The 24,853-nt window shown below is 45.2% G+C and overlaps 1 protein-coding gene across 4 annotated transcripts in view; it reads left to right on the top strand.

The window, feature by feature from the left end:
* The window catches only part of TSPAN33 (tetraspanin 33), a 171,740-nt gene extending 154,072 nt beyond the window's left edge, over window positions 1-17,668 (top strand). For all 4 annotated transcript variants that reach the window (XM_075345375.1, XM_075345373.1, XM_075345371.1 and 1 more), the window contains one exon: window positions 17,295-17,668. In XM_075345375.1, coding sequence (XP_075201490.1) covers window positions 17,295-17,396 — 102 coding nt within the window. In that variant the 3' untranslated portion in view covers window positions 17,397-17,668. The remainder of the gene's footprint in view (window positions 1-17,294) is intronic.
* Window positions 17,669-24,853: the final 7,185 nt, after the last annotated feature.

The following is a 24,853-nucleotide window of genomic DNA, read 5'->3' as shown; positions in this document are numbered from 1 at the left end:
CCCATAAAAAATGTAATAAAAATGTATTGTTGAGGTCGTGTTCACACGTAGCATAAATGCTGCGTTTTTTCTGCAGGTGTTATTATTATTATTAATAATAAATAATGGCGAAAAGGCATACAAAATGCAGCAAAAATGGAATGTGTAGTTTGGTGCGGACAGCGGCAGAAAGAAAAACAGAACTTATGCAACGTGTGAACACGGCCTTATAGACCGAAATAACCAATATGTCATATAGTGACACATATAAATATAAGAAAATTTTGGCTGCAATGACTATGAATGAACAGTCCGGGGCATCTGCTGAATGACCCCTACTGCCAAATGGGTGTGGCTAAAATTTGCCGCAGCGTGTGTAGCGCTCGTCTCACTTTGTCCCTCTTTCCTTTCTTCAAAAGTTGGGAGGTATGCTCTATCATTGCACTCCACTGGGACAGACACCCTAGATTCCAAGACCAACATAGATGGGATTGGCTGAAATCGAGAATCATGTACATTAAAATATGATAAATAAATGAGGTATTGGTTAATATTTTGGCCAAAATACGCAAGCTCACAACCCAACGTCAAGGGCCCTCATTATTTTTTGAGTCCCTATACTAAAATTATGAGCAAAGCCACAGAAAAATTTAAATTTCCCAAAATTTCATAAGTTCAATATAGCAAAAAATGGGCAACGGTATTCATCTGCCCAGGTTACCGTATCTAATGCTGATGAGACAACCACTCACAACCTGCCAAATTATGGAGGGGTGATTGCTCAGTATTACCATTGCACACAGATAAGTCCTGTATAGGGTGCTGGCCACACACATGAAGTGCCAGTGCCTGGCTTACAGCAAGTATTAGATTAGGCGGGCTACCCAGCACAATATCAGTGCATCCCACCATCACAGACACCCTAGTTTACAAGGCCAACATAGATGGGCTTGGCTGCATCCTGCATAAAGAGATATAACATGCAAAAATATATAATACATTTATGTAGCATGGGTCAATATTTTGGCCAAAATATACAAGCTCGCAACCCACGTCAAGGGTCCTCATTATCTTGCGAGTCCCTACCTAAAATTAAATGCAAAGCCACAGAAAAAGGAAGTAAAATTCCCTGAAAGCTCATAAGTTCAATATAGCAAGAAAAAAACCTAAATCTTTCTGTGGCTTTGCTTTTAATTCACCCTTAAAGGAGTTTCCCCATGAATAAAGTTAAACTTAATCAATTAAACAGGATCCCAGCTGATTCTTTTTGTGATATAAAACATTTCCCTACATGCTTTTAAAAAATGTTTTACCTCAAAGAAAGAATAATTTGCAATCAAGTCCTCCCCTGCCTAGGAGTATGATCAGACCATGGCCCTGTACGGTCAGACACGGCCATTACAGTAGCAGGGGCACATATATAAGATTGTCTCCGCACAGGAACATTTTTTTTTAATTCCATCCAATTCTGGAAATTATTATTATTCCAAGATTTGATTAAAATTTATGTTAAAATTTAGTTTGCTCATGGGAAAACACCTTTAACTAACTAAAGCTTTTCCCCCCTTAAATGTTGGGATCTGTCTAAGGACTTCAGCTCAAAAAGGCTTCCTGGGATAGACTTGGAGTAAAACACTCCATTAATGCTGGTCCCAAAGAAACCCCGGCCTACACACTTGAGCCTCAATACAAAGACAGTTTCATAGCCTTAAGATTGAAAGACTTAAGTCCATCAAGTTCATTCTAAAAGCTAATGTGTTGATCCAGAGGAAGGCAAAAACCCCATGAGGCAGATGCTAATTGCCCCATATTAGGGGAAAAATTCCTTCCCGACTCCATATACGGCAATCAGACTAGTTCCCTGGATCAACATCCCATCTAACAAAATCTAGTAATAATAACCTGCAATATTCTATTATTCACAAAAAGCACATATGCTATCCATGAACTTTTTTCTTTCAGCCGGGGTAGTAATGGAGATGTCTGATAGACACCTCTCCATTACTAACCCCCGGGTTTCATGCCAGCTGTCAATTCACAGCTGACATCAACCGCAAAAGTATTAATCCGATTGCCACCACACAAGGGCAATCATGAAAAGTCGGGCGAAGCACCAGAATTGCTGCATGTAATGCATGTGCCACTTCTGAGGTGGCTGGGAGCTGCTATTTTAGGCTGGGAAGGGCCAAATAACCATGGGCCTTCCCAGCCTGATAATACCAACCCCCCGCTGTCTGCTTTGCCTTGGCTAGATATAAACATAGGGGGAGCCCTCTCCATTTTTTTAAAACTTATTAATTTTGTTCACAGCAATCTTCCTCATGCAATAAAGTTTGTTAACTGGTTGCACTGCAGCCTTTCAACAAACTTTATTAGCAAACGAACAGCATTCAAACTCGGATACAGACTTTTTTTTAAAAGTCTGTGTTGGAGTTCGAGCCCTGAACACCCAGTGTCTGGTATGATCCCCGAACTTTACAGTTCAGGTTCGCTCATCTCAAATCATAACACAATATGTTATAACTGACATGCAGACACAGCCAATATAATATTAGAAATTGTGAAATATTTTAATCTGGTACCTTGCAATTTAGTATAAGATATACCATATCTGTTGATAATAACATTCAAGGGTAATTCCCTTCAGTACTTAAGACAATGTCTCCAGCAGGAGACAAGGACAATATACATGACAAGATGAGATAAAAGTTCCCTCGCACTCCTAGACCTGAAGTGCTGAGATAAAGTCCAACGACACCGCCTCTTTATATCCAGAGACGTTCCAGTTCCTAAAATCAGGTTTTCAGAGTACCACCGGCGCGGACTCTACTAACTCCACAGTGATCATGACAAGGTCCCACTCGACCGCCGCAGGTGTGACAGTGCGTCCAGGTCTCGCTCGACCACCGCAGTTGTGACCCCGCGTCCACTTTTGAAACGTGCAGGTTTCAAACACCCAGTGTTACTAATAGAAATTCACAAATAACAATACCTGTTCCTAAAAACAGCTATTCCTATTTAGGTATATGATATACTATTACCAGGAGACAAAATCCAACAAGGTACCGGAATAAAATATATAAAAAATCATCTTATTTTGGGCTCCTCAATTAGTTTTATGTTTTCTTGGTTTACATAGGTGACATCACCCATTTTTAGTCAGCACATTATATAATATATACATCTGTTGTACTGTAATAGCATAAGGGTATATACCCACGATCAGGACCTGGACTAAGCGGGTCCGGACCTGCGGACCAGAGAGTCTCCTCTGTAGGAGAATGCAGGAGACCGCAGCGGCCCGTGCCCACAATCTGTTCAGGGCTCTGCAGTCTCTCGCTTGTGTTCTTCCTACGGAGGACATTTGCGACTCCACAGCAAACAATCAACATGCTGCGGCTCAGGAAAGCCGCACCACAGGTTAGTTTTTGCTGCGGGCCGCACACGCACAGTGGGCATGGGATTTCTAGAAATCCCATCCACTGTACTTATACCTTACAACGCAGCATTTTCGACGAAGCTGAAGCATGCTGCATCCAAAACACAGTCAACACTGATCGTGGGCACGCACCCTAAGGAGTTCACTCCTCAATTAGTTTGCACCAGAAAATTTTACAAGGATAACTATTTAACTTTAATAAAATGGATTTCCAGTGGGGAACAATCATTTTAATATATTAAATATATAATAAAGTGTTACTCTTCTGTTAAAGGGGATGTCCAGGCTTGAGGTTATCAACAAACTTTTGAATCCTAACAGGGAACTGCACTGTGCACTGTGAGGATTCGCCTGTGCCTGTAGCTGGCAGTCGTGACCACAAGTATGTGACTTGAACACATGTGTTCAGGTGCTGGCACCTAGAGCAACTGCAGACTTTTACCCTCAAGCCTGGAAAACCCCTTTAACAAACCTGAATTCAAATTCTGAAAACAATATTTACACAGAGTTTTTCACAAGACTTATCACCAGAAATCTCATAAAAAAAAATCGCTAATTGTTTTGCATATTTTACACTGCACCCTGTACATGAGTCTCCCAAGGAGCTGGAGATACAGGGAGAAGTCACAAGAGACCCTGATTCCAGCGATGTGTCACTTACTGAGCCTGTTTGCTGTCAATGTTTTCTCTGCTGCAGATGTAGCAGTTATACAAAGCTCATGAATATGCTGGACTACCTTCAGCATGCCAAGTAGTCCTGTAGTGATAATCTCCTGCTGATTACACAGTGATTTTATTAAAACTACACTAAGCAGCACAGTAAGTGAAAAATCATTGAAATCAGGATATCTACCCATAAATTATGCAGATTAGGTGGCAAAAACCTCCTGACAGATTCCCTTTAAAAGATGAGTCAGATTGATTAAAAGGAAATGAATTTGGTGCATCTTACTCCAATGGGCGCTTCATGAAGGCTGGTATAGAAAAACACCAGCCTTGATTAAACGCCACCAAAGGGCGAAATGACATCAGCAGATAAAGAGGAGGTGGGTGGTATACGTCACCAGGTCGCCTGATGCTCGTGGTCCTAGGTCGTCCTCCATCGGCTCTTTTTCCATTCTGATGAAAATGTAGCGTTCTGATCCCGTTTCTCTCCAAAAAGGCAAGAGCTCCACTTACATCTTTCAGGCTGCCATAGTTCGGCTCTATCGTCCTGTCTCTATAGAAAAAAGTGAGAAATGGCTGTAAAGCTCCCAGGAGCAGTTTGTTTAGAGCCTTTGATCATTGTGACATCACAAAGTGATGACATAGTTAAGCGTATTTACTTACCGGATGTGGTCGTGATGACATAGACAGGCGAGTCACCTTTATTTACTTATCGGGTGTGGTCGTGATGACATAGGCAGGCGAGTCACCTTTATTTACTTATCGGGTGTGGTCGTGATGACATAGGCAGGCGAGTCACCTTTATTTACTTATCGGGTGTGGTCAAATGCAATTTGCATATTCTATAAAGTTGGATGGAATTTGCATATTTCATGATGCCATAAACATCTGATGTCACCACAATGAGAACAGACATGAACATTCCATTCAGGGCCCGGTCATTAGTATCATCTGAACCATCCGTTACAAAGCAGTGGACTTAGTGCTATAAAAAGCAAATGTGTGATTAATGGTTCCCCTGAATTCACAGCTCTAGAACCGGAGGATCAGCCACTAAGGATTCTGGGAAAATTCAGTTACAGATGTTGAACTAAATAAAAACTGAGACATTTTTAGAAATCCGAGAGAGACCCCTGCAGATGTAATGGGGGCCGTGTCTTGTTTTATTAAGCCTTGTACAATAAAACAGTTTTTATATATATATATATATATATATATATATATATATATAAAAATAGCATTCGCCAATAAACTATATTATGGGTGTAGAGTCTCATGACAAGTCTCCTTTTGGTGGCTTCGTCACTCCTCTCAGCCCCATCGTGCAGTACATGGCTCTTCTCATCTACTGTATATACAGCCTCCCCCTGCAGTACATGGCTCCTCTCATCTATATACAGCCTCATCCTTCAGTACATGGCTCCTCTCATCTATATACAGCCTCATCCTTCAGTACATGGCTCCTCTCATCTATATACAGCCTCATCCTTCAGTACATGGCTCCTCTCATCTATATACAGCCTCATCCTGCAGTACATGGCTCCTCTCATCTATATACAGCCTCATCCTGCAGTACATGGCTCCTCTCATCTATAAACAGCCCCATCCTGCAGTACATGGCTCCTCTCATCTATATACAGCCTCATCCTGCAGTACATGGCTCCTCTCATTTATATACAGCCTCATCCTGCAGTACATGGCTCCTCTCATCTATATACAGCCCCATCCTGCAGTACATGGCTCCTCTCATCTATAAACAGCCCCATCCTGCAGTACATGGCTCCTCTCATCTATATACAGCCTCATCCTGCAGTACATGGCTCCTCTCATCTATATACAGCTCCATTCTGCAGTACATGGCTCCTCTCATCTATATACAGCCCCATCCTGCAGTACATGGTTCCTCTCATCTATATACTGCCCCATCCTGCAGCACATGGCGCCTGTCATATATATACAGCCCCATCCTGCAGTACATGGCTCCTCTCATCTATATACAGCCCCATCCTGCAGTAGATGGCTCCTCTCATCTATATACAGCCCCATCCTGCAGCACATGGCTCCTCTCATCTATATACAGCCTCCTCCTGCAGTGCATGGCTCCTCTCATCTATATACAGCCCCATCCTGCAGTACATGGCTCCTCTCATTCATATACCCCCTCATCCTGCAGTACATAGCTCCTCTTATCTATATACAGCCCCATCCTGCTGTACATGGCTCCTCTCATCTATATACAGCCCCCTCCTGCAGTACATGGCTCCTCTCATCTATATACAGCCTCATCCTTCAGTTCATGGCTCCTCTCATCTATATACAGCCTCATCCTGCAGTACATGGCTCCTCTCACGTATATACAGCCCCATCCTGCAGTACATGGCTCCTCTCATCTATATACAGCCCCATCCTGCAGTACATGGCTCCTCTCATTCATATACCCCCTCATCCTGCAGTACATGGCTCCTCTCATCTATATACAGCTCCATCCTGTAGTACATGGCTCCTCTCATCTATATACAGCTCCATCCTGCAGTACATGGCTCCTCTCATCTATATACAGCTCCATCCTGCAGTACATGGCTCCTCTCATCTATATACAGCCCCATCCTGCAGTACATGGCTCCTCTCATCTATATACAGCCCCATCCTGCAGTACATGGCGCCTGTCATCTATATACAGCCCCATCTTGCAGTAGATGGCTCCTCTCATCTATATACAGGCCCATCCTGCAGTACATGGCTCCTCTCATCTATATACAGCCTCATCCTTCAGTTCATGGCTCCTCTCATCTATATACAGCCTCATCCTGCAGTACATGGCTCCTCTCACGTATATACAGCCCCATCCTGCAGTACATGGCTCCTCTCATCTATATACAGCTCCATCCTGCACTACATGGCTCCTCTCATCTATATACAACCCCATCCTGCAGTATATGGCTCCTCTCATCTATATACAGCCCCATCCTGCAGTACATGGCGCCTGTCCTCTATATACAGCCCCATCCTGCAGTACATGGCTCCTCTCATCTATATACAGCCTCCTCCTGCAGTACTTGGCTCCTCTCATCTAAATACAGCCCCATCCTGCTGTACATGGCTCCTCTCATCTATATACAGCCCCCTCCTGCAGTACATGGCTCCTCTCATCTATATACAGCCTCATCCTTCACTTCATGGCTCCTCTCATCTAAATGCAGCTCCATCCTGCAGTACATGGCTCCTCTCATCTATATACAGCCCCATCCTGCAGTACATGGCTCCTCTCATCTATATACAGCCCCATCCTGCAGTACATGGCGCCTGTCATCTATATACAGCCCCATCCTGCAGTAGATGGCTCCTCTCATCTATATACAGCCCCATCCTGCAGTACATGTCTCCTCTCATCTATATACAGCCTCCTCCTGCAGTACATGGCTCCTCTCATCTAAATACAGCCCCAACCTGCTGTACATGGCTCCTCTCATCTATATACAGCCCCTTCCTGCAGTACATGGCTCCTCTCATCTATATACAGCCTCATCCTGCAGTACATGGCTCCTCTCACGTATATACAGCCCCATCCTGCAGTACATGGCTCCTCTCATTCATATACCCCCTCATCCTGCAGTACATGGCTCCTCTCATCTATATACAGCTCCATCCTGTAGTACATGGCTCCTCTCATCTATATACAGCTCCATCCTGCAGTACATGGCTCCTCTCATCTATATACAGCTCCATCCTGCAGTACATGGCTCCTCTCATCTATATACAGCCCCATCCTGCAGTACATGGCTCCTCTCATCTATATACAGCCCCATCCTGCAGTACATGGCGCCTCTCATCTATATACAGCCCCATCCTGCAGTACATGTCTCCTCTCATCTATATACAGCCTCCTCCTGCAGTACATGGCTCCTCTCATCTAAATACAGCCCCAACCTGCTGTACATGGCTCCTCTCATCTATATACAGCCCCTTCCTGCAGTACATGGCTCCTCTCATCTATATACAGCCTCATCCTGCAGTACATGGCTCCTCTTACGTATATACAGCCCCATCCTGCAGTACATGGCTCCTCTCATTCATATACCCCCTCGTCCTGCAGTACATGGCTCCTCTCATCTATATACAGCTCCATCCTGTAGTACATGGCTCCTGTCATCTATATACAGCTCCATCCTGCAGTACATGGCTCCTCTCATCTATATACAGCTCCATCTTGCAGTACATGGCTCCTCTCATCTATATACAGCCCCATCCTGCAGTACATGGCTCCTCTCATCTATATACAGCCCCATCCTGCAGTACATGGCGCCTGTCATCTATATACAGCCCCATCCTGCAGTAGATGGCTCCTCTCATCTATATACAGCCCCATCCTGCAGTACATGGCTCCTCTCATCTATATACAGCCTCCTCCTGCAGTACATGGCTCCTCTCATCTAAATACAGCCCCATCCTGCTGTACATGGCTCCTCTCATCTATATACAGCCCCCTCCTGCAGTACATGGCTCCTCTCATCTATATACAGCCTCATTCTTCAGTTCATGGCTCTTCTCATCTATATACAGCCTCATCCTGCAGTACATGGCTCCTCTCACGTATATACAGCCCCATCCTGCAGTACATGGCTCCTCTCATCTATATACAGCTCCATCCTGCAGTACATGGCTCCTCTCATCTATATACAGCCCCATCCTGCAGTACATGGCTCCTCTCATCTATATACAGCCCCATCCTGCAGTACATGGCGCCTGTCATCTATATACAGCCCCATCCTGCAGTACATGGCTCCTCTCATCTATATACAGCCCCATCCTGCAGTACATGGCTCCTCTCATCTATATATAAACTCCTCCTGCAGTACATGGCTCCTCACATCTAAATACAGCCCCATCCTGCTGTACATGGCTCCTCTCATCTATATACAGCCTCATCCTTCAGTTCATGGCTCCTCTCATCTATATACAGCTCCATCCTGCAGTACATGGCTCCTCTCATCTATATACAGCCCCATCCTGCAGTACATGGCTCCTCTCACGTATATACAGCCCCATCCTGCAGTACATGGCTCCTCTCATCTATATACAGCTCCATCCTGCAGTACATGGCTCCTCTCATCTATATACAGCCCCATCCTGCAGTACATGGCTCCTCTCATCTATATACAGCCCCATCCTGCAGTACATGGCGCCTGTCATCTATATGTAAGGGGTGGACGGTCCCCTTACAAAGAGGAGTAGTTTTCCCCCCCTGAAGATACCCCATGCTGGGGTAGATAAAGTTGTAATGTTAATGATAAATTTTGTTTATACTGTTTTAGTGGGTTTCCCCTAGTGGCCGGGTGGGACGGCTGTCCCCATAAAAACAGGGCAGGAGAAAGGAGGAGCCTGCAGCAGAAGGGGGAGGGAGAGAGAGTGGTAGAAAAAAAGGTTGAGTCTGGAGGCAGTCGAGTCCGGGACAGGAGAGAAGGAGCAGTGGGGGCAGGGTGTGGGAGCTAGCTGAACAGCGTACGAAGAACAGAGAAAGAGAAAGTGTCCTCTATGGTGAAACAGGTTTGAGTGGGTCAGGTCTGCTGTAGCCGGAGTGGGAGCCCAGGTGAAGTAGAGTAGCCGGGCACATCCCCACGAGAGGAGACGACAAGAAGAGGTGTTCCCCCATCAGGAGTTGTGAAACGACGCTATAAGCTTACTGCCACTGTTGTGAAGATGTGTGCAATAAACGTGCCTTCTGATTCAACTGATCTTCGTCTGCAAAGCCTTTATACATCTGACAGCGTTTTCTGTATCACCACACTCTGCCCCACCAAGCAATCTCCTGTCCCAATAGTGACGGCGGAGCCGGGGGTTAGCCTGATAGAAAAAGGGGCCACGACTACAACCCCCGAGGCACCCCCGGCACCCCGTTACATGTGGCGTAGTCGGCAGGATCCGGATTATCTGCAGGGGGTCCCGGTCCCCGAATGTGAAGACCAAGTGGTGCCTAAGGCGTTGGACCAGGCACAGGACGGTACTAAAATGGCCGCCATCTTCACGAACACAGTGAGCGCGTGAAGAATTGGCGCCAAACGAAAAAACCTGAGTTGGCCGACGAAGAAAAAGAAGTACAGAGTGCGCCGCCCAAAGAGGGGAGGTGCTGGTCCCAAGATGTTGCTGAAGACATGTGAAGAGGGCGGCGTTACAGAAATTTGAGGCGTCGCCTGTGCTGGGTCGATTTGATGTGTGAGACTGGGGGTGGAGTGTATACAAGAGCGGGAAAAGACGGCCCGCCTCCACCTTCCCCAGCATCTCCACCGTCCCTGGCGCCATTACGAGAAGAGCTGCAAGAGACGCAAACTCCACAACTGACCTTAAGTGAGATGGAGACTCAGATGAAGCAGCGAGCTGCAGCGGGCGCGCTGGTGGCAACCAGCCTGGGGAGAGGACGCCCAAGTCAGACTGCAGCTGAAGAAGCCCTTACTATTAAACTACCGGCTGTGCCAGGAGGTCCGGAGCGGCCCGCAAAAGTAACGTGGGTCACTTCCTGGGATGCCGTGACCGGCGAGACATCTACGGAAGTCCGGGCCACCTACAAGACACTACTACAGCCGGGAAGCGAAATGCTGGGAACACCTCTCCAGAGTCCGGAGGTGGTTACACCAGACAAGGTGGGTCCTCCAGCCCCCACAGAAGTTCCGGCCCCGGGAGAGCAGCATGCCCGGGAGTTAGAGGAAGATGAGTGGGGATTCTTCTGGGAGCCGGTAAAACCGGCGCCCCTGACCCGACGACAGTCCCCACCGCCTGAAACCGATCCGGTGCAAGAGAGGTTGCTGGCCGAGACCGTGGCCCGTGAGATGATGGCCGGTCCCCTCAGCGACGAGTTTGATCGGCAGTGCACCGTTGGTACCGTGGTCAAATTCAATCAGGCGGAGGGCTATGGGTTCATAGAGGACGAAGAGACCGGGGACCATTTTTTCTACAACCGGGTTAACCTGGACACTGAGGGCTTGCCCCAACGTTTGCATACCTTGTACCCGGGAGAAAAAGTGAAGTTCCGGAGAGAAGTGGGATGCCGGGGCCTATTTGCCGTAGGAGTGACCCGGATGCCCACTGCGCAAGAGGCCGCACAGTGGCAACAAGAGATTGAGTGGGAAGAGTGTCAGTACCGGAGATGTACACAACAGAGACCGGTGCTGGCTGAGACTTGCCGGCCGAAAAACACGCTGGCGGTGTCGCCAGAAGTCATTACAGGACTGATAGCTGAACCAGAAAAGGGGACACCGGCGGTGTTAGCGATCCACCAGAGTATGGTTACGCACCCGGTGGTCGTCGTTGGTAGTACCCAGCCGTCCCGTTCAGCGACCCCGTCACCCCCGTCGGGGGTTGAGGAGGCCAAACCGGAGACAGAGGCGTCAGAACCACCAGTCAATTATGAACCGTTCCGGAGACTACGCCGCTTGCCAGGCCAATCCCTCTCCGACTATGTGAGGGCCCAGCGGGCTGAATGGCAGCGCGCTTACCATCCCGTATGAATCATAGCGACCGGAGGTGGTGGACATGATCGTGCTAAACACCGGCATTGTTGAAAGGACCGGTGAAGAGTTAAAGTTGTAACACCGTTTAAGCTACCAAGCCCGGGAGGAGTCTGATGCTGAACTGTTCAAGGACTCCTCTCCGTGATGTTGACGGAAGCTTTATTGTTTGTGTTCCCTGCCTGCAAAGACCGGGAATGCTGTGAGAGCCTCCGGGCAAATCTACTGCAAAGACCGGGAGCTCCCTTGGAAGCACTCCGGGCGCCGGACTTGTGCGCCCCTTGAGTGTGCCTTTATGTGGACATTTTAAGGTTTTTATAAAAGTGACTTTGCTGCTAAGTTTGTGTTTTGCAGGTGCGGGCCGTGGCCGGGAGGCTAAGGCAAAAAGAGGGGAGGAATGTAAGGGGTGGACGGTCCCCTTACAAAGAGGAGTAGTTTTCCCCCCCTGAAGATACCCCATGCTGGGGTAGATAAAGTTGTAATGTTAATGATAAATTGTGTTTATACTGTTTTAGTGGGTTTCCCCTAGTGGCCGGGTGGGAAGGCTGCCCCATAGAAACAGGGCAGGAGAAAGGAGGAGCCGGCAGCAGAAGGGGGAGGGAGAGAGAGTGGTAGAAAAAAAGGTTGAGTCTGGAGGCAGTCGAGTCCGGGACAGGAGAGAAGGAGCAGTGGGGGCAGGGTGTGGGAGCTAGCTGAACAGCGTACGAAGAACAGAGAAAGAGAAAGTGTCCTCTATGGTGAAACAGGTTTGAGTGGGTCAGGTCTGCTGTAGCCGGAGTGGGAGCCCAAGTGAAGTAGAGTAGCCGGGCACATCCCCACGAGAGGAGACGACAAGAAGAGGTGTTCCCCCATCAGGAGTTGTGAAGCGACGCTATAAGCTTACTGCCACTGTTGTGAAGATGTTTGCAATAAACGTGCCTTCTGATTCAACTGATCTTCGTCTGCAAAGCCTTTATACGTCTGACAGCGTTCTCTGTATCACCACACTCTGCCCCACCAAGCAATCTCCTGTCCCAATAGTGACGGCGGAGCCGGGGGTTAGCCTGATAGAAAAAGGGGCCACGACTACAACCCCCGAGGCACCCCCGGCACCCCGTTACATATATACAGCCCCATCCTGCAGTACATGGCTCCTCTTATCTATATACAGCCCCATCCTGCAGTACATGGCTCCTCTCATCTATATAGAGCCTCCTCCTGCAGTACATGGCTCCTCTCATCTAAATACAGCCCCATCCTGCTGTACATGGCTCCTCTCATCTATATACAGCCCCCTCCTGCAGTACATGGCTCCTCTCATCTATATACAGCCTCATCCTTCAGTTCATGGCTCCTCTCATCTATATACAGCTCCATCCTGCAGTACATGGCTCCTCTCATCTATATACAGCCCCATCCTGCAGTACATGGATCCTCTCATCTATATACAGCCCCATCCTGCAGTACATGGCGCCTGTCAACTATATACAGCCCCATCCTGCAGTAGATGGCTCCTCTCATCTATATGCAGCCCCATCCTGCAGTACATGTCTCCTCTCATCTATATACAGCCTCCTCCTGCAGTACATGGCTCCTCTCATCTAAATACAGCCCCATCCTGCTGTACATGGCTCCTCTCATCTATATACAGCCCTCTCCTGCAGTACATGGCTCCTCTCATCTATATACAGCCTCATCCTGCAGTACATGGCTCCTCTCACGTATATACAGCCCCATCCTGCAGTACATGGCTCCTCTCATCTATATACAGCCTCATCCTGCAGTACATGTTTCCTCTCACGTATATACAGCCCTATCCTGCAGTACATGGCTCCTCTCATCAGCCCCATCCTGCAGTAGATGGCTCCTCTCATCTATATACAGCCCCATCTTGCAGTACATGGCTCCTCTCATCTATATACAACCTCCTACTGCAGTACATGGCTCTTCTCATCTATATACAGCCCCATCCTGCAGTACATGGCTCCTCTCATCTATATACAGCCTCATCCTGCAGTGCATGGCTCCTCTCATCTATATACAGCCTCCTCCTGCAGTACATGGCTCCTCTCACGTATATACAGCCCCATCCTGCAGTACATGGCTCCTCTCATCTATATACAGCCTCATCCTGCAGTATATGTTTCCTCTCACGTATATACAGCCCTATCCTGCAGTACATGGCTCCTCTCATCAGCCCCATCCTGCAGTAGATGGCTCCTCTCATCTATATACAGCCCCATCTTGCAGTACATGGCTCCTCTCATCTATATACAGCCTCCTACTGCAGTACATGGCTCTTCTCATCTATATACAGCCCCATCCTGCAGTACATGGCTCCTCTCATCTATATACAGCCTCATCCTGCAGTGTATGGCTCCTCTCATCTATATACAGCCTCCTCCTGCAGTACATGGCTCCTCTCATCTATATACAGCCCCATCCTGCTGTACATGGCTCCTCTCATCTATATACAGCCCCCTCCTGCAGTACATGGCTCCTCTCATCTATATACAGCCTCATCCTTTAGTTCATGGCTCCTCTCATCTGTATACAGCTCCATCCTGCAGTACATGACTCCTCTCATCTATATACAGCCCCATCCTGCAGTACATGGCTCCTCTCTTCTATATACAGCCCCATCCTGCAGTACATGGCGCCTGTCATCTATATACAGCCCCATCCTGCAGTAGATGGCTCCTCTCATCTATATACAGCCCCATCCTGCAGTAGATGGCTCCTCTCATCTATATACAGCCCCATCCTGCAGTACATGGCGCCTCTCATCTATATACAGCCCCATCCTGCAGTAGATGGCTCCTCTCATCTATATACAGCCCCATCCTGCAGTACATGTCTCCTCTCATCTATATACAGCCTCCTCCTGCAGTACATGGCTCCTCTCATCTAAATACAGCCCCATCCTGCTGTACATGGCTCCTCTCATCTATATACAGCCCCCTCCTGCAGTACATGGCTCCTCTCATCTATATACAGCCTCATCCTGCAGTACATGTTTTCTCTCACGTATATACAGCCCTATCCTGCAGTACATGGCTCCTCTCATCAGCCCCATCCTGCAGTAGATGGCTCCTCTCATCTATATACAGCCCCATCTTGCAGTACATGGCTCCTCTCATCTATATACAGCCTCCTACTGCAGTACATGGCTCTTCTCATCTATATATAGCCCCATCCTGCTGTACATGGCTCCTCTCATCTATATACAGCCTCATCCTGCAGTACATGGCTCCTCTCATCTATATACAGCCTCATCCTGCAGTGCATGGCTCCTCTCATCTATATACAGCCCCATCCTGCAGTACATGGCTCCTCTCATTCATATACCCCCTCATCCTGCAGTACAAGGCTCCTCTTATCTATATACAGCCACTTACTCTAGTGGAAGCATCACCAATGTTGATTCTTGTATTGGACCTGACAATAAAATGATCATGGTGTGCCTGCTGAATTTTAGCAGCCCCAGATCATCTCTGCTAGTGCCGTTTGCCTACAACTGAGGCTCTTTTGGATGCTTTAATTAAAGTGAAAAATTGAACAATAAAAAAATGTAATGCATCCCAGAGCTCTTTTATGAGATTGTGTAGATAAAAATCTATGCAAAAGTTCTAGATACTGCAGGTGTGGGAAAAAATGAAGCAAAGTAAGAATGCTTTAGAAAATAGATGTTTATGATTTAGTGTTATCAATTAAAGGGGTTGTCCACTACTCAAACAACCCCTTCTGAATACCTATGTTTCCTCCCCAGTAAAATATCACCTATACTCACCTTTGGCGCCCGCGCCATAGCACTCACTCTCCCAGGGCTTGCGTGATATTGTTATGTCATATGACTTTTGTGGCTAATCAGCCAATAAGCGCTGGCTTCACTGTCACCTCCTTTGGACGTAATTGACATCTGTGAGAAGTGACAGTAGCAGCAGCAGGTCTCACTTTCTCTGAATGTCTTGATTTATCCGAAGAAGGGGACCATGAAGCCAGCGCTGACTGGTCACAAGAGTCTTATGACATAATAATATCACCCAGCCCCTGGGAGAGAAAGTGCCGACACCACTGGGACAATGGTGCATTTTCACAGATGTCTTTTTTTTTGTTTTGTTTTTAGAATTTTAGCCAGCATGTAAAGCTATGAAACTGCAAATCACGCTGTATGGAGATTTTACAGATATTCAGTCGTGTAAAAAGAAAAAAAAATCGCGTGCAAGCGGCTTCCAAACCCCCTTCTTTCCCACAGTCTATTTACCTGCCTTTAACTGCATTGATGTTAGAACAGAGTTCCCCAACTCCAGTTCTCAAGGCTAAAGATGAGCAAACCTTTGGAGGTTTCGTTCGCTGGCAGCAAACAAACCGAACCTTGCCTGAGGAGGTTCGCAAATAATGATTGGCAGTTTGAGTCTCCGCCCATATACAGCCAGCCATAAGCAGATCACTTCCAGGGGAGGGTTGGTGAGCATTTTTTATTTTTTTGGGGGTTGCACACTACATGTAATCACGCTGTTGTTACACCCAGTGCGAGCAGTACAAACACTGCAAGTGGCTTGCACAGGGCCGAGCACCAAGTGTATCCGAGCACAGTGATACTCATGCGAGTGAAGTTCCCATGTAAAGCATTCGAACTCTGAAACCGAGCCCTGTTTTTTTTAATTGGTGTTCGGTTCGAAAACCGAACCTCAGGTTCACTCATCTCTACTCAAGGCCCACCAACAGCACATATTTATAGCATTTCCTTAGCATTGCACAGATTTTGGAATCATCCCCTTTGCAGGTGATTAAATTATCATCTGTGCAATACTAACGAAATCCTGAAAACATGCACTGTTGGTGAGCCTTGAGGACTGGGGTTGGGCAAGTCTGTGTTATAACATACTTATTTGGAGTACAGATGATAGCAGTGAAAAGGTCTGCTCAACAACTAACTATGGGGATAAGCTGCCTCAGGAGACTGTTCTTATAACTGTACGGTTCCACTTGTGTACAAATAATAACTCCGATACGCGTCCCGAAAAGTGGGATGAGTGTCATGCATATGATCTTGCGTATGTCATGCGAGTGCACGTTTTTTTTCTCGCCTAGCATCTGTATGACATGCGAGTGCCATGCGAGTGTTGTGCAAGTGCTATGCGAGTGTGTAGGTTTTTCTTACCTAGCATCTGTGTGACATGCGCATATAAAGTTATGCGATATTTTTCTCGCACCCATAGACTTGTATTAGCAAGTCTGGTGCGATCTATGCAGCCATACCCAGGATGCTGCAGTTTGAGCCTCAGCATGATTAGAGCTGAGGAAAAAATAGCAGAAGGACACTGCCTGATTGATTAACACTGGTACGAGTGCAATCCAATGTTTTATCGGATTGTACTCGTCCATGAAAATCGCAAGTGGAACCGTACCCTAAGCCGAACACTCAGAGGAGCAATCAGTTGCTGACCCTTTCACTGCCATCTTCTGTCCTCCAAATAAGTACGTTCTGTTATCAATGCAGCTAGAAGGAGGGCAATAGACCATGGAAAATGTAAAGTTTGGAAGCCACTTGCAATTTTTTTTTTTACAGCAATTAAGACACATTCCCTAATAAAGTGATTTGTAAACTTTCATAAATTCCCATGCTGGATGGAACCTTATTGCAATACATAACATAAAAAAAATCTGTAACTTAAAATACATTAAATACTCTTGGTAATTTTTGTCTTTCTTTTTTTCTTGGGAAAAAGCTGGTTGGAATTCTCCTTTCTCAGGTTCTGATTAACCAGATCAGAGACCAAATTAAACTCCAAAGTTATAACCTGCAGCATCGGTCAGACCCTTGGTACTGACAGAAGGCTCGGCGTTTGCGCCCAACACTGCTTTGAACAGCAACAATGCAGCTGACAAGGAAAATCCGCACAGGAACCTGAATACGGTGTGACGAACAAGAAGAACCAGTGCGTAAAAGAAGCAGCAACGGGAAAATCTGCATCAAACCAGTGTTAATTGTTGTATTTTGTTGTCACAGATTGGAAGGACCTAAATTACCACTTGAAGCCAAACCTCTGTATTGTTACAGTGATCTCATTGGCAAGATTATATATTTAACTCAAAGACCATAGACCTTGTGTGTGGAAAGAGTTCTTGGCTTAGTTACAGTGTATTTCTCATACTCAGATGTGACAAGAATATTAAAGCTATACAGATAATTGTATACTCCATTATGCTAGAGACAGCATTCAAGGAGCACTGCTCTCCCTGTGAGAGGTGATGAATGACCACATATCAGTAAAAAAAACAATTCTTAAGAAAGATATGTGGTATTCTGATCAGGGGCGGACATAAAATTGGTGCATCCACACCGGGAACATAGAGATAAGAGTGCCCATTTCCATGCACGCAGCTTCTGTCGCAGACACATAAAGCGCTGCATCATGATGAGCTCTTGTACTTGTACAGGGATCCCCTTGCGTCTATGTCTGCCCCTGATTGTGATATCATCTCAATAAAGGCTCCCATACACATTATATTAAAGTTGATGATTTCAGCAGAAGGATCCAACCATTTAACTTGTATGGTGGCCTCCACTTCCACCCAACAAATAATATTGAAGAAGAAATGGATAAGGCATTTCGAATTCAAGCACCCAATCTGTTTCTTCTAGCCAATCACTGCCAAAAGTGTTTGCTAACCTTAGGTTTCATGTGAATTGGGTAGTCAGGAGAGATGGCTGTTTGCCTAATGAGCTAGTCCTCCATACACAATAGACAGCTGTCGGCTGAACCATCGGCACCTACAAGTGTATCTCAATAAATTAGAATATCATCAAAAAGTTAATTTATTTCAGTAATTCAATACAAAAAGGGAAACACATATATTATATAGTCATTACACACAGAGTGATCTATTTCAAGTGTTTATTTCTGTTAATATTGATGATTATGGCTTACAGTCAATGAAAACCCAAAAGACATTATCTCAGAAAATTAGAATATTATACAAGACCAACTAAAAAATAGATTTTAAACTCTGAAATGTTGGCCTCCTGAAAAGTCTGTACAGTAAATGCCTCAATACTTGCTCAGGGATCCTTTTGCATGAATTACTGCATCAATGCAGCGTGGCATGGAAATGATCAGCCTGTGGCACTGCTGAGGTGTTATAGAAGCCCAGGTTGCTTTGATAGCAGCCTTCAGCTCGTCTGCATTGTTAGGTCTTGTGTCTCATCTTCCTCTTGACAATAACCCATAGATTTTGTACGGGGTTTAGGTCAAGCGAGTTTCCTGACCAATCAAGCACAGTGATACTGTGGTTATTAAACCAGGTATTGGTACTTTTGGCAGTGTGGACAGATGGCAAGTCCTGTTGAAAAATGAATTTTCCATCTCCAAAATGTTTGTTGGCAGAGGGAAGCATGAAGTGCTCTAACATTTCCTGGTAGATGCCTGAGCTGACTTTGGTCTTGATAAAACACAGATGACATGGCTCCCCAAACCATCACTAATTGTGGAAACTTCACACTAGACCTCAAGGAGCTTGGATTGTGGCCTCTGCACTCTTCCTCCAGACTCTGGGACCTTTATTCTCAAATGAAATGCAAAATTTGAAAACAATACCTTGGACCACTGAGCAACAGTCCAGTTCTTTTTCTCCCTGGCCGAGGTAAGACGCTTCTGGTGTTGTCCCTTGTGTCAAGCCACTCATGACCAATAAAGTGCAGCAGTTGTAGCCCATGTCCTGGATACGTCTGTGTGTGGTGGCTCTTGAAGCACTGACTCCTGCAGCAGTCCATTCCTTGTGAATCTCCCCTAAATTTTTGAATGGCCTTTCTTAACAATAATATCAAGGCTGCAGTTGTCCTGGTTGCTTGTACACCTTTTTCTACCACATTTTTTCCTTTCACTCAAATTTCCATTACTATGCTTGGATACAACACTCTGTGAACAGCCAACTTCTTTAGCAATGACCTTTTGTGATTTACCCTTCTTGTGGAGCGTGTCAATGACTGCCTTCTGGACATCTGTCAAGTCAGCAGTCTTCCTCATGATTGTGTAGCCTACAGAACCAGACTAAGGGACCATTTTAAACGCTTAGGAAGCCTTTGCAGATGTTGTGGTAATTATTCTAATTTTCTGAGATAAGGACTTTTGGGTTTTCATTGGCTGTAAGCCATAATCATCAACATTTAACAGAAATAAACACTTGAAATAGATCACTCTGCTTGTAATGACTCTATCTAATATATGTTTTTCCCTTTTTGTATTAAATTACTGAAATAAATTAACTTTTTGCTGATATTCTAATTTATTGAGATGCACTTGTATCTCATCTGGCTGTGGCTGCACAATACACTGGAACGCTCACTGTGCTGAGCATTTCTGTGTCTCTATGAGAGAGCTGCAGCCTGATATCTCTAGTGGTGGCTTATCCCATGGAGAAGAACAGGGTCGTCAGTCTGAAAATTGGACATACTGTATACTTATCTTCGTCATAACATCTGTTGGGATCCGCCATACACATTACACTGTTGTCCGATCCCATCGATATCGGCAGAGTCTAATGTGTATGAGGGCATTCACACTGAGAGTAATTTAATGTGTGTGGTCACCTTATAAGGATCCGTCTTTGTAAACTCTAGGGAGTGACATGTGCAACTGCTGTGTACAGGAGAATGAGTATACAATGATGAAGGGATATTTTCTCATCTATCTACTCTGTCATTTTTATACCGGTGCTCACGCAGTTGGTGTGTCGTCATTTCTGGAACAGTGCCTCATCCAGCCATACACAGACCAGGAGATTCTGTCTAAATTGAACATATCTAATTGATTAGATGAACAATTAGTTTATAAATTCTATATTCTGCTGTACTACCATAGCAAGGCAGCGTTTTAGTGGTGACTGTAGCTTGATATGATCTTGTGTATCAGAATTTTTGTATTGTTGTTTCTTAACTGTTAAATTATTTTTATGTACAATAATCTGAAATTACAGTAAAATCTTTATACATTTTATAAAAAGTTGATCGTATATGAACATCAGGGACCACAGTTTTGTATCTATAGCCGTTTTCTACTATAGCGACTGTTTCCTGCAAACTATGACTTCATGGTTATCACATTTGTCACCATAGTATTTTTCACATAAATTCACAAAGTGTGTGTCTTTTCCTATATTATAACTTGAAAAATATAAATTTTCAGTAGGTGCCCTATATATGTCAGTATATACCGTATGTCAGAATATGCAGTAAGATTGTGGAGAACTTAAAGGATCCAGAAAGCACTACACTGAAGACCTCTGAATCGCTGCACTCCTGTTCTTTACATCACTTGCCGACTTTATTAAAGCAGCCCCATTTATCAAATTATTAGGTTGGGGAATAAAACCTGTCATTTTGGGTATATGAGCGGATTATTGGTAAGGTATTGAGGATGATTACTTGTTACATGTCTATAGAAGTAAATGTGAAAGCCAGTGACTAAAAGGCAGATTGCCACATTCTATACATAGTACATCTGTCTTAAGGCCGCTTTACACGCAACTACATCGCTAACGAGATGTTGTTGGGGTCACGGAATTCGTGACGCACATCCAGCCTCAGTAGCGACGTTGTTGCGTGTGAAACGCAGGAACGACCGTTAACGATCAAAATTACTCACCTTATCGTTGATCGTTGACGTGTCGTTCCTTTCCCGATTATCGTTGCTGTTGCAGGACACAGGTTGTTCGTCATTCTTGCAGCAGCACACATTGCTATGTGTGACACCGTAGGAACGAGGAACAACATCGTACCTGCGGCCGCACGCAATGAGGAAGGAAGGAGGTGGGCGGAATGTTCGTCCCGCTCATCTCCGCCCCTCCGCTTCTATTGGGCTGCCGCTTAGTGACGCCGCTGTGATTGCCAAACGAACCGCCCCCCTTTGAAAGGAGTCTGTTCGCCGGCCAGAGCGACGTCGCTAGGCAGGTAAGTATGTGTGACGGGTGTAAGCGATGTTGTGCGCCACGGTCAGCGATTTGCCTGTGACGCACAACCGACGGGGGCTGGTACGCTCGCTAGCGATATCGATACCAATATCGCTGCGTGTAAAGTGGCCTTTAGCGCACTAATATGAGATCTTATCATGCAAAAGATAATGGTTTTTCATTTGGAATAATTTGATAAATTTCACATCCATGTGTCTTGCCTTATTGCCCCCTCCTGTTCTTTTTATTTCCCCATAAGAGACTCTTCCCTAACAGAGCTTTTTGGTTACACATGCTCAGTCCGAACCATCTGCTTTGTACCCTATCAACAACGTGATTCCTATTATTGTAAGGATCAGCAGACTATGAGAGACATCTTAACACCAGTACTAGACACATTTAGGTGTATGTTCTGTAAAGAAAAAAATTAACATCAGCGAGCATCATAAGAAGCCTGTAATTACACTGACCCAACTCAGCATTTTGTTATTTTTGTAAATCCTGAGGCAACCACTTTAAAGGAAGCTTGTCATCAGATTCATGCTGCCTGAACCACGGACAGAATTAATCCGACACTGGCTGCATTATTTCAGGGAGAAAACATACATTGAAAATCTTCTCACTGCTCCATTACATATGACTGACAGATCCCACTCTATTAGAGTTGAGCGAGTACCTAACTATTCGTACTCACTATACTCATAACGAATTCTATCTAATACTCGCGTATACATTCCGAATAGCAAGTGCAATGCAAGTCAATGGGGAAAAACTCGCAAAAACAAGGAACCCAAATTCTGCACTACTCGCATGAATAGTACGGCATTTGGGTTACTCATTACTTTGCGAGTTTTTCCCCATTGACTTGCATTGCACTTGCTATTTGTAACGAATACATACTTGTTATGAGTATAGAGAGTACGAATAGTTACAGTGGGGAAAAACGTATTTAGTCAGCCACCAATTGCAAGTTCTCCCACTTAAAAAGATGAGAGAGGCCTATAATTAACACCATAGGTAGACCACAACTATGATAGACAAAATGAGAAAACAAATCCAGAAAATCACCTTGTCTGATTTGGCAAGATTTTTTTTTTTTCAAATTATGGTGGAAAATAAGTATTTGGTCAATAACAAAAGTTCATCTCAATATTGTGTTATATATCCTTTGTTGTCAATGACAGAGGTCAAATGCTTTCTGTAAGTCTTCATAAGGTTGGCACACACTGTTAGTAGTATGTTGGCCCATTCCTCCATGCAGATCTCCTCTAGATTAGTGATGCATTGGGCCTGTCGCTGGGCAACACGGACTTTCAACTCCCTCCAAAGGTTTTCTATGGGGTTGAGATCTAGAAACTGGCTAAGCCACTCCAGGACCTTCATATGCTTCTTACGAAGCCACTCCTTCGTTGCCCTGGCAGTGTGCTTGGGATTATTATGCTGAAATACAGAGCCACGTTTCATCTTCAATGCCCTTGCTGATGGAAGGAGGTTTGCACTCAAAATCTCACAATGCATGGCCCCATTCATTCTTTCATGTACACGGATCAATCGTCCTGGTCCCTTTGCAGAGAAACAGCATGATGTTGCCACCCCCATGCTTCACAGTAGGTATGGTGTTCTTTGGATGTAACTTAGCATTCTGTCTCCTCCAAACACGACAAGTTGTGTTTCTACCAAACAATTCTACTTTGGTTTCATCAGACCATATGACATTCTCCCAATACTCTTCTGGATAATCCAAATGCTCTCTAGCAAGTTTCAGACGGGTCTGGACATGTACTCGCTTAAGCAGGGGAACACGTCTGGTACTGCAGGATCTGAGTCCCTGGCGGCGTGGTGTGTTAGTGATGGTAGCTTTTGTTACGGTGGTCCCAGCTCTATGCAGGTCATTCACTATGTCGCCACGTGTGGTTTTGACATTTTTGCTCACCATTCTTTTGGTCAATTTGACCGCACGGAGTGAGATGTTGCGTGGCGCCCCAGATCAAGGGAGATTATCAGTGGTCTTGTATGTCTTTCATTTTCTTATTATTGCTCCCACAGTTGATTTTATCACACCAAGCTGCTTGCCTATTGCAGATTCAGTCTTCCCAGCCTGGTGCAGGGCTAAAATTTTGTTTCTGGTGTCCTTCGACAGCTCTTTGATCTTCACCATAGTGGAGTTTGGAGTGTGACTGATTGAGGTTGTGGATAGGTGTCTTTTATACTGATTACAAGTTCAAACAAGTGCTATTACTACAGGTAATGAGTGGAGGACAGAGGAGTCTCTTAAAGAAGAAGTTACAAGTCTGTGAGAGCCAAAAAGCTTGCATGTTTTTAGATGACTAAATACTTATTTTCCACCATAATTTGCAAAAAAAATCTTGTCAGATCAGACAAGGTGATTTTCTGGATTTGTTTTCTCATTTTGTCTCTCATAGTTGTGATCTACCTATGATGTCAATTACAGGCCTCTCTCATCTTTTTAAGTGGGAAAAAATGCACAATTGGTGGCTGACTAAATACTTTTTTCCCCCACTGTAGGTACTCGCTCAACTCTACATTATATATACACATAAGAACGCCAGAGAAGAATTGGGAATATACTACGCTGCTGTGTGGAAAGACCACCCAGAATGAATTCCAAGGGATTTTTATTAGTCAACATGTTTCAACAAGAACCCTTGCCTTCAGGAGAAAATCTCAAAAAAAGTTTTTTTAATTTATTTTTTGTCCTGAAGAAGGCGAGGGTTCTCGCTGAAACCTGTTGACTGATAAAATCACTTGGAATTCATTCTGGTTGATACTTCCACGCAGCAGCGTGGCATATTATCATTCTTCTCAAGCTTTCTTAACTACACAGGGGTGGTGCAGCCGTTTTCTATGATGCCCTCATAGTTTAGTTGTGGCTACACACAGCTGTCACAAGTGAGCCTGTTACGTATATCTATACAAATTTTTACCACAGATAAAACCCTATTTACGCTCCTTTTCTCTTTCCAGATATTTATATATACACAGAGAGAGATTTGTCAGTGTAGGAAGAGACCTGTCATGGGAGAGACCTGTCAGTGTAGGAAGAGACCTGTCATGAGAGAAACCTGTCATTGCAGGAATAGACCGTTCATGAGAGAGCTCTGTCAAAGGCCCCGTCACACACAACGAGATCGCTAACGAGATCGTTGCTGAGGCACAGTTTTGGTGACGCAGTAACGATCCCGTTAGCGATCTCGTTATGTGTGACACCTACCAGCGATCAGGCCCCTGCTGTGAGATCGCTAGTCATTGCCAAATGGTCCGGACCATATTCTTCAAAGGCGATGTCTTGCTGGCCAGGACACATCGCTTTGTTTGACAC

This window comes from Anomaloglossus baeobatrachus, chromosome 4 (genome assembly GCF_048569485.1).
Source record: "Anomaloglossus baeobatrachus isolate aAnoBae1 chromosome 4, aAnoBae1.hap1, whole genome shotgun sequence".
Taxonomy (NCBI): domain Eukaryota; kingdom Metazoa; phylum Chordata; class Amphibia; order Anura; family Aromobatidae; genus Anomaloglossus; species Anomaloglossus baeobatrachus.
The sequence above is the reverse complement of the archived record's forward strand: the minus strand, read 5'-3'. Positions and strand labels throughout refer to the sequence as shown.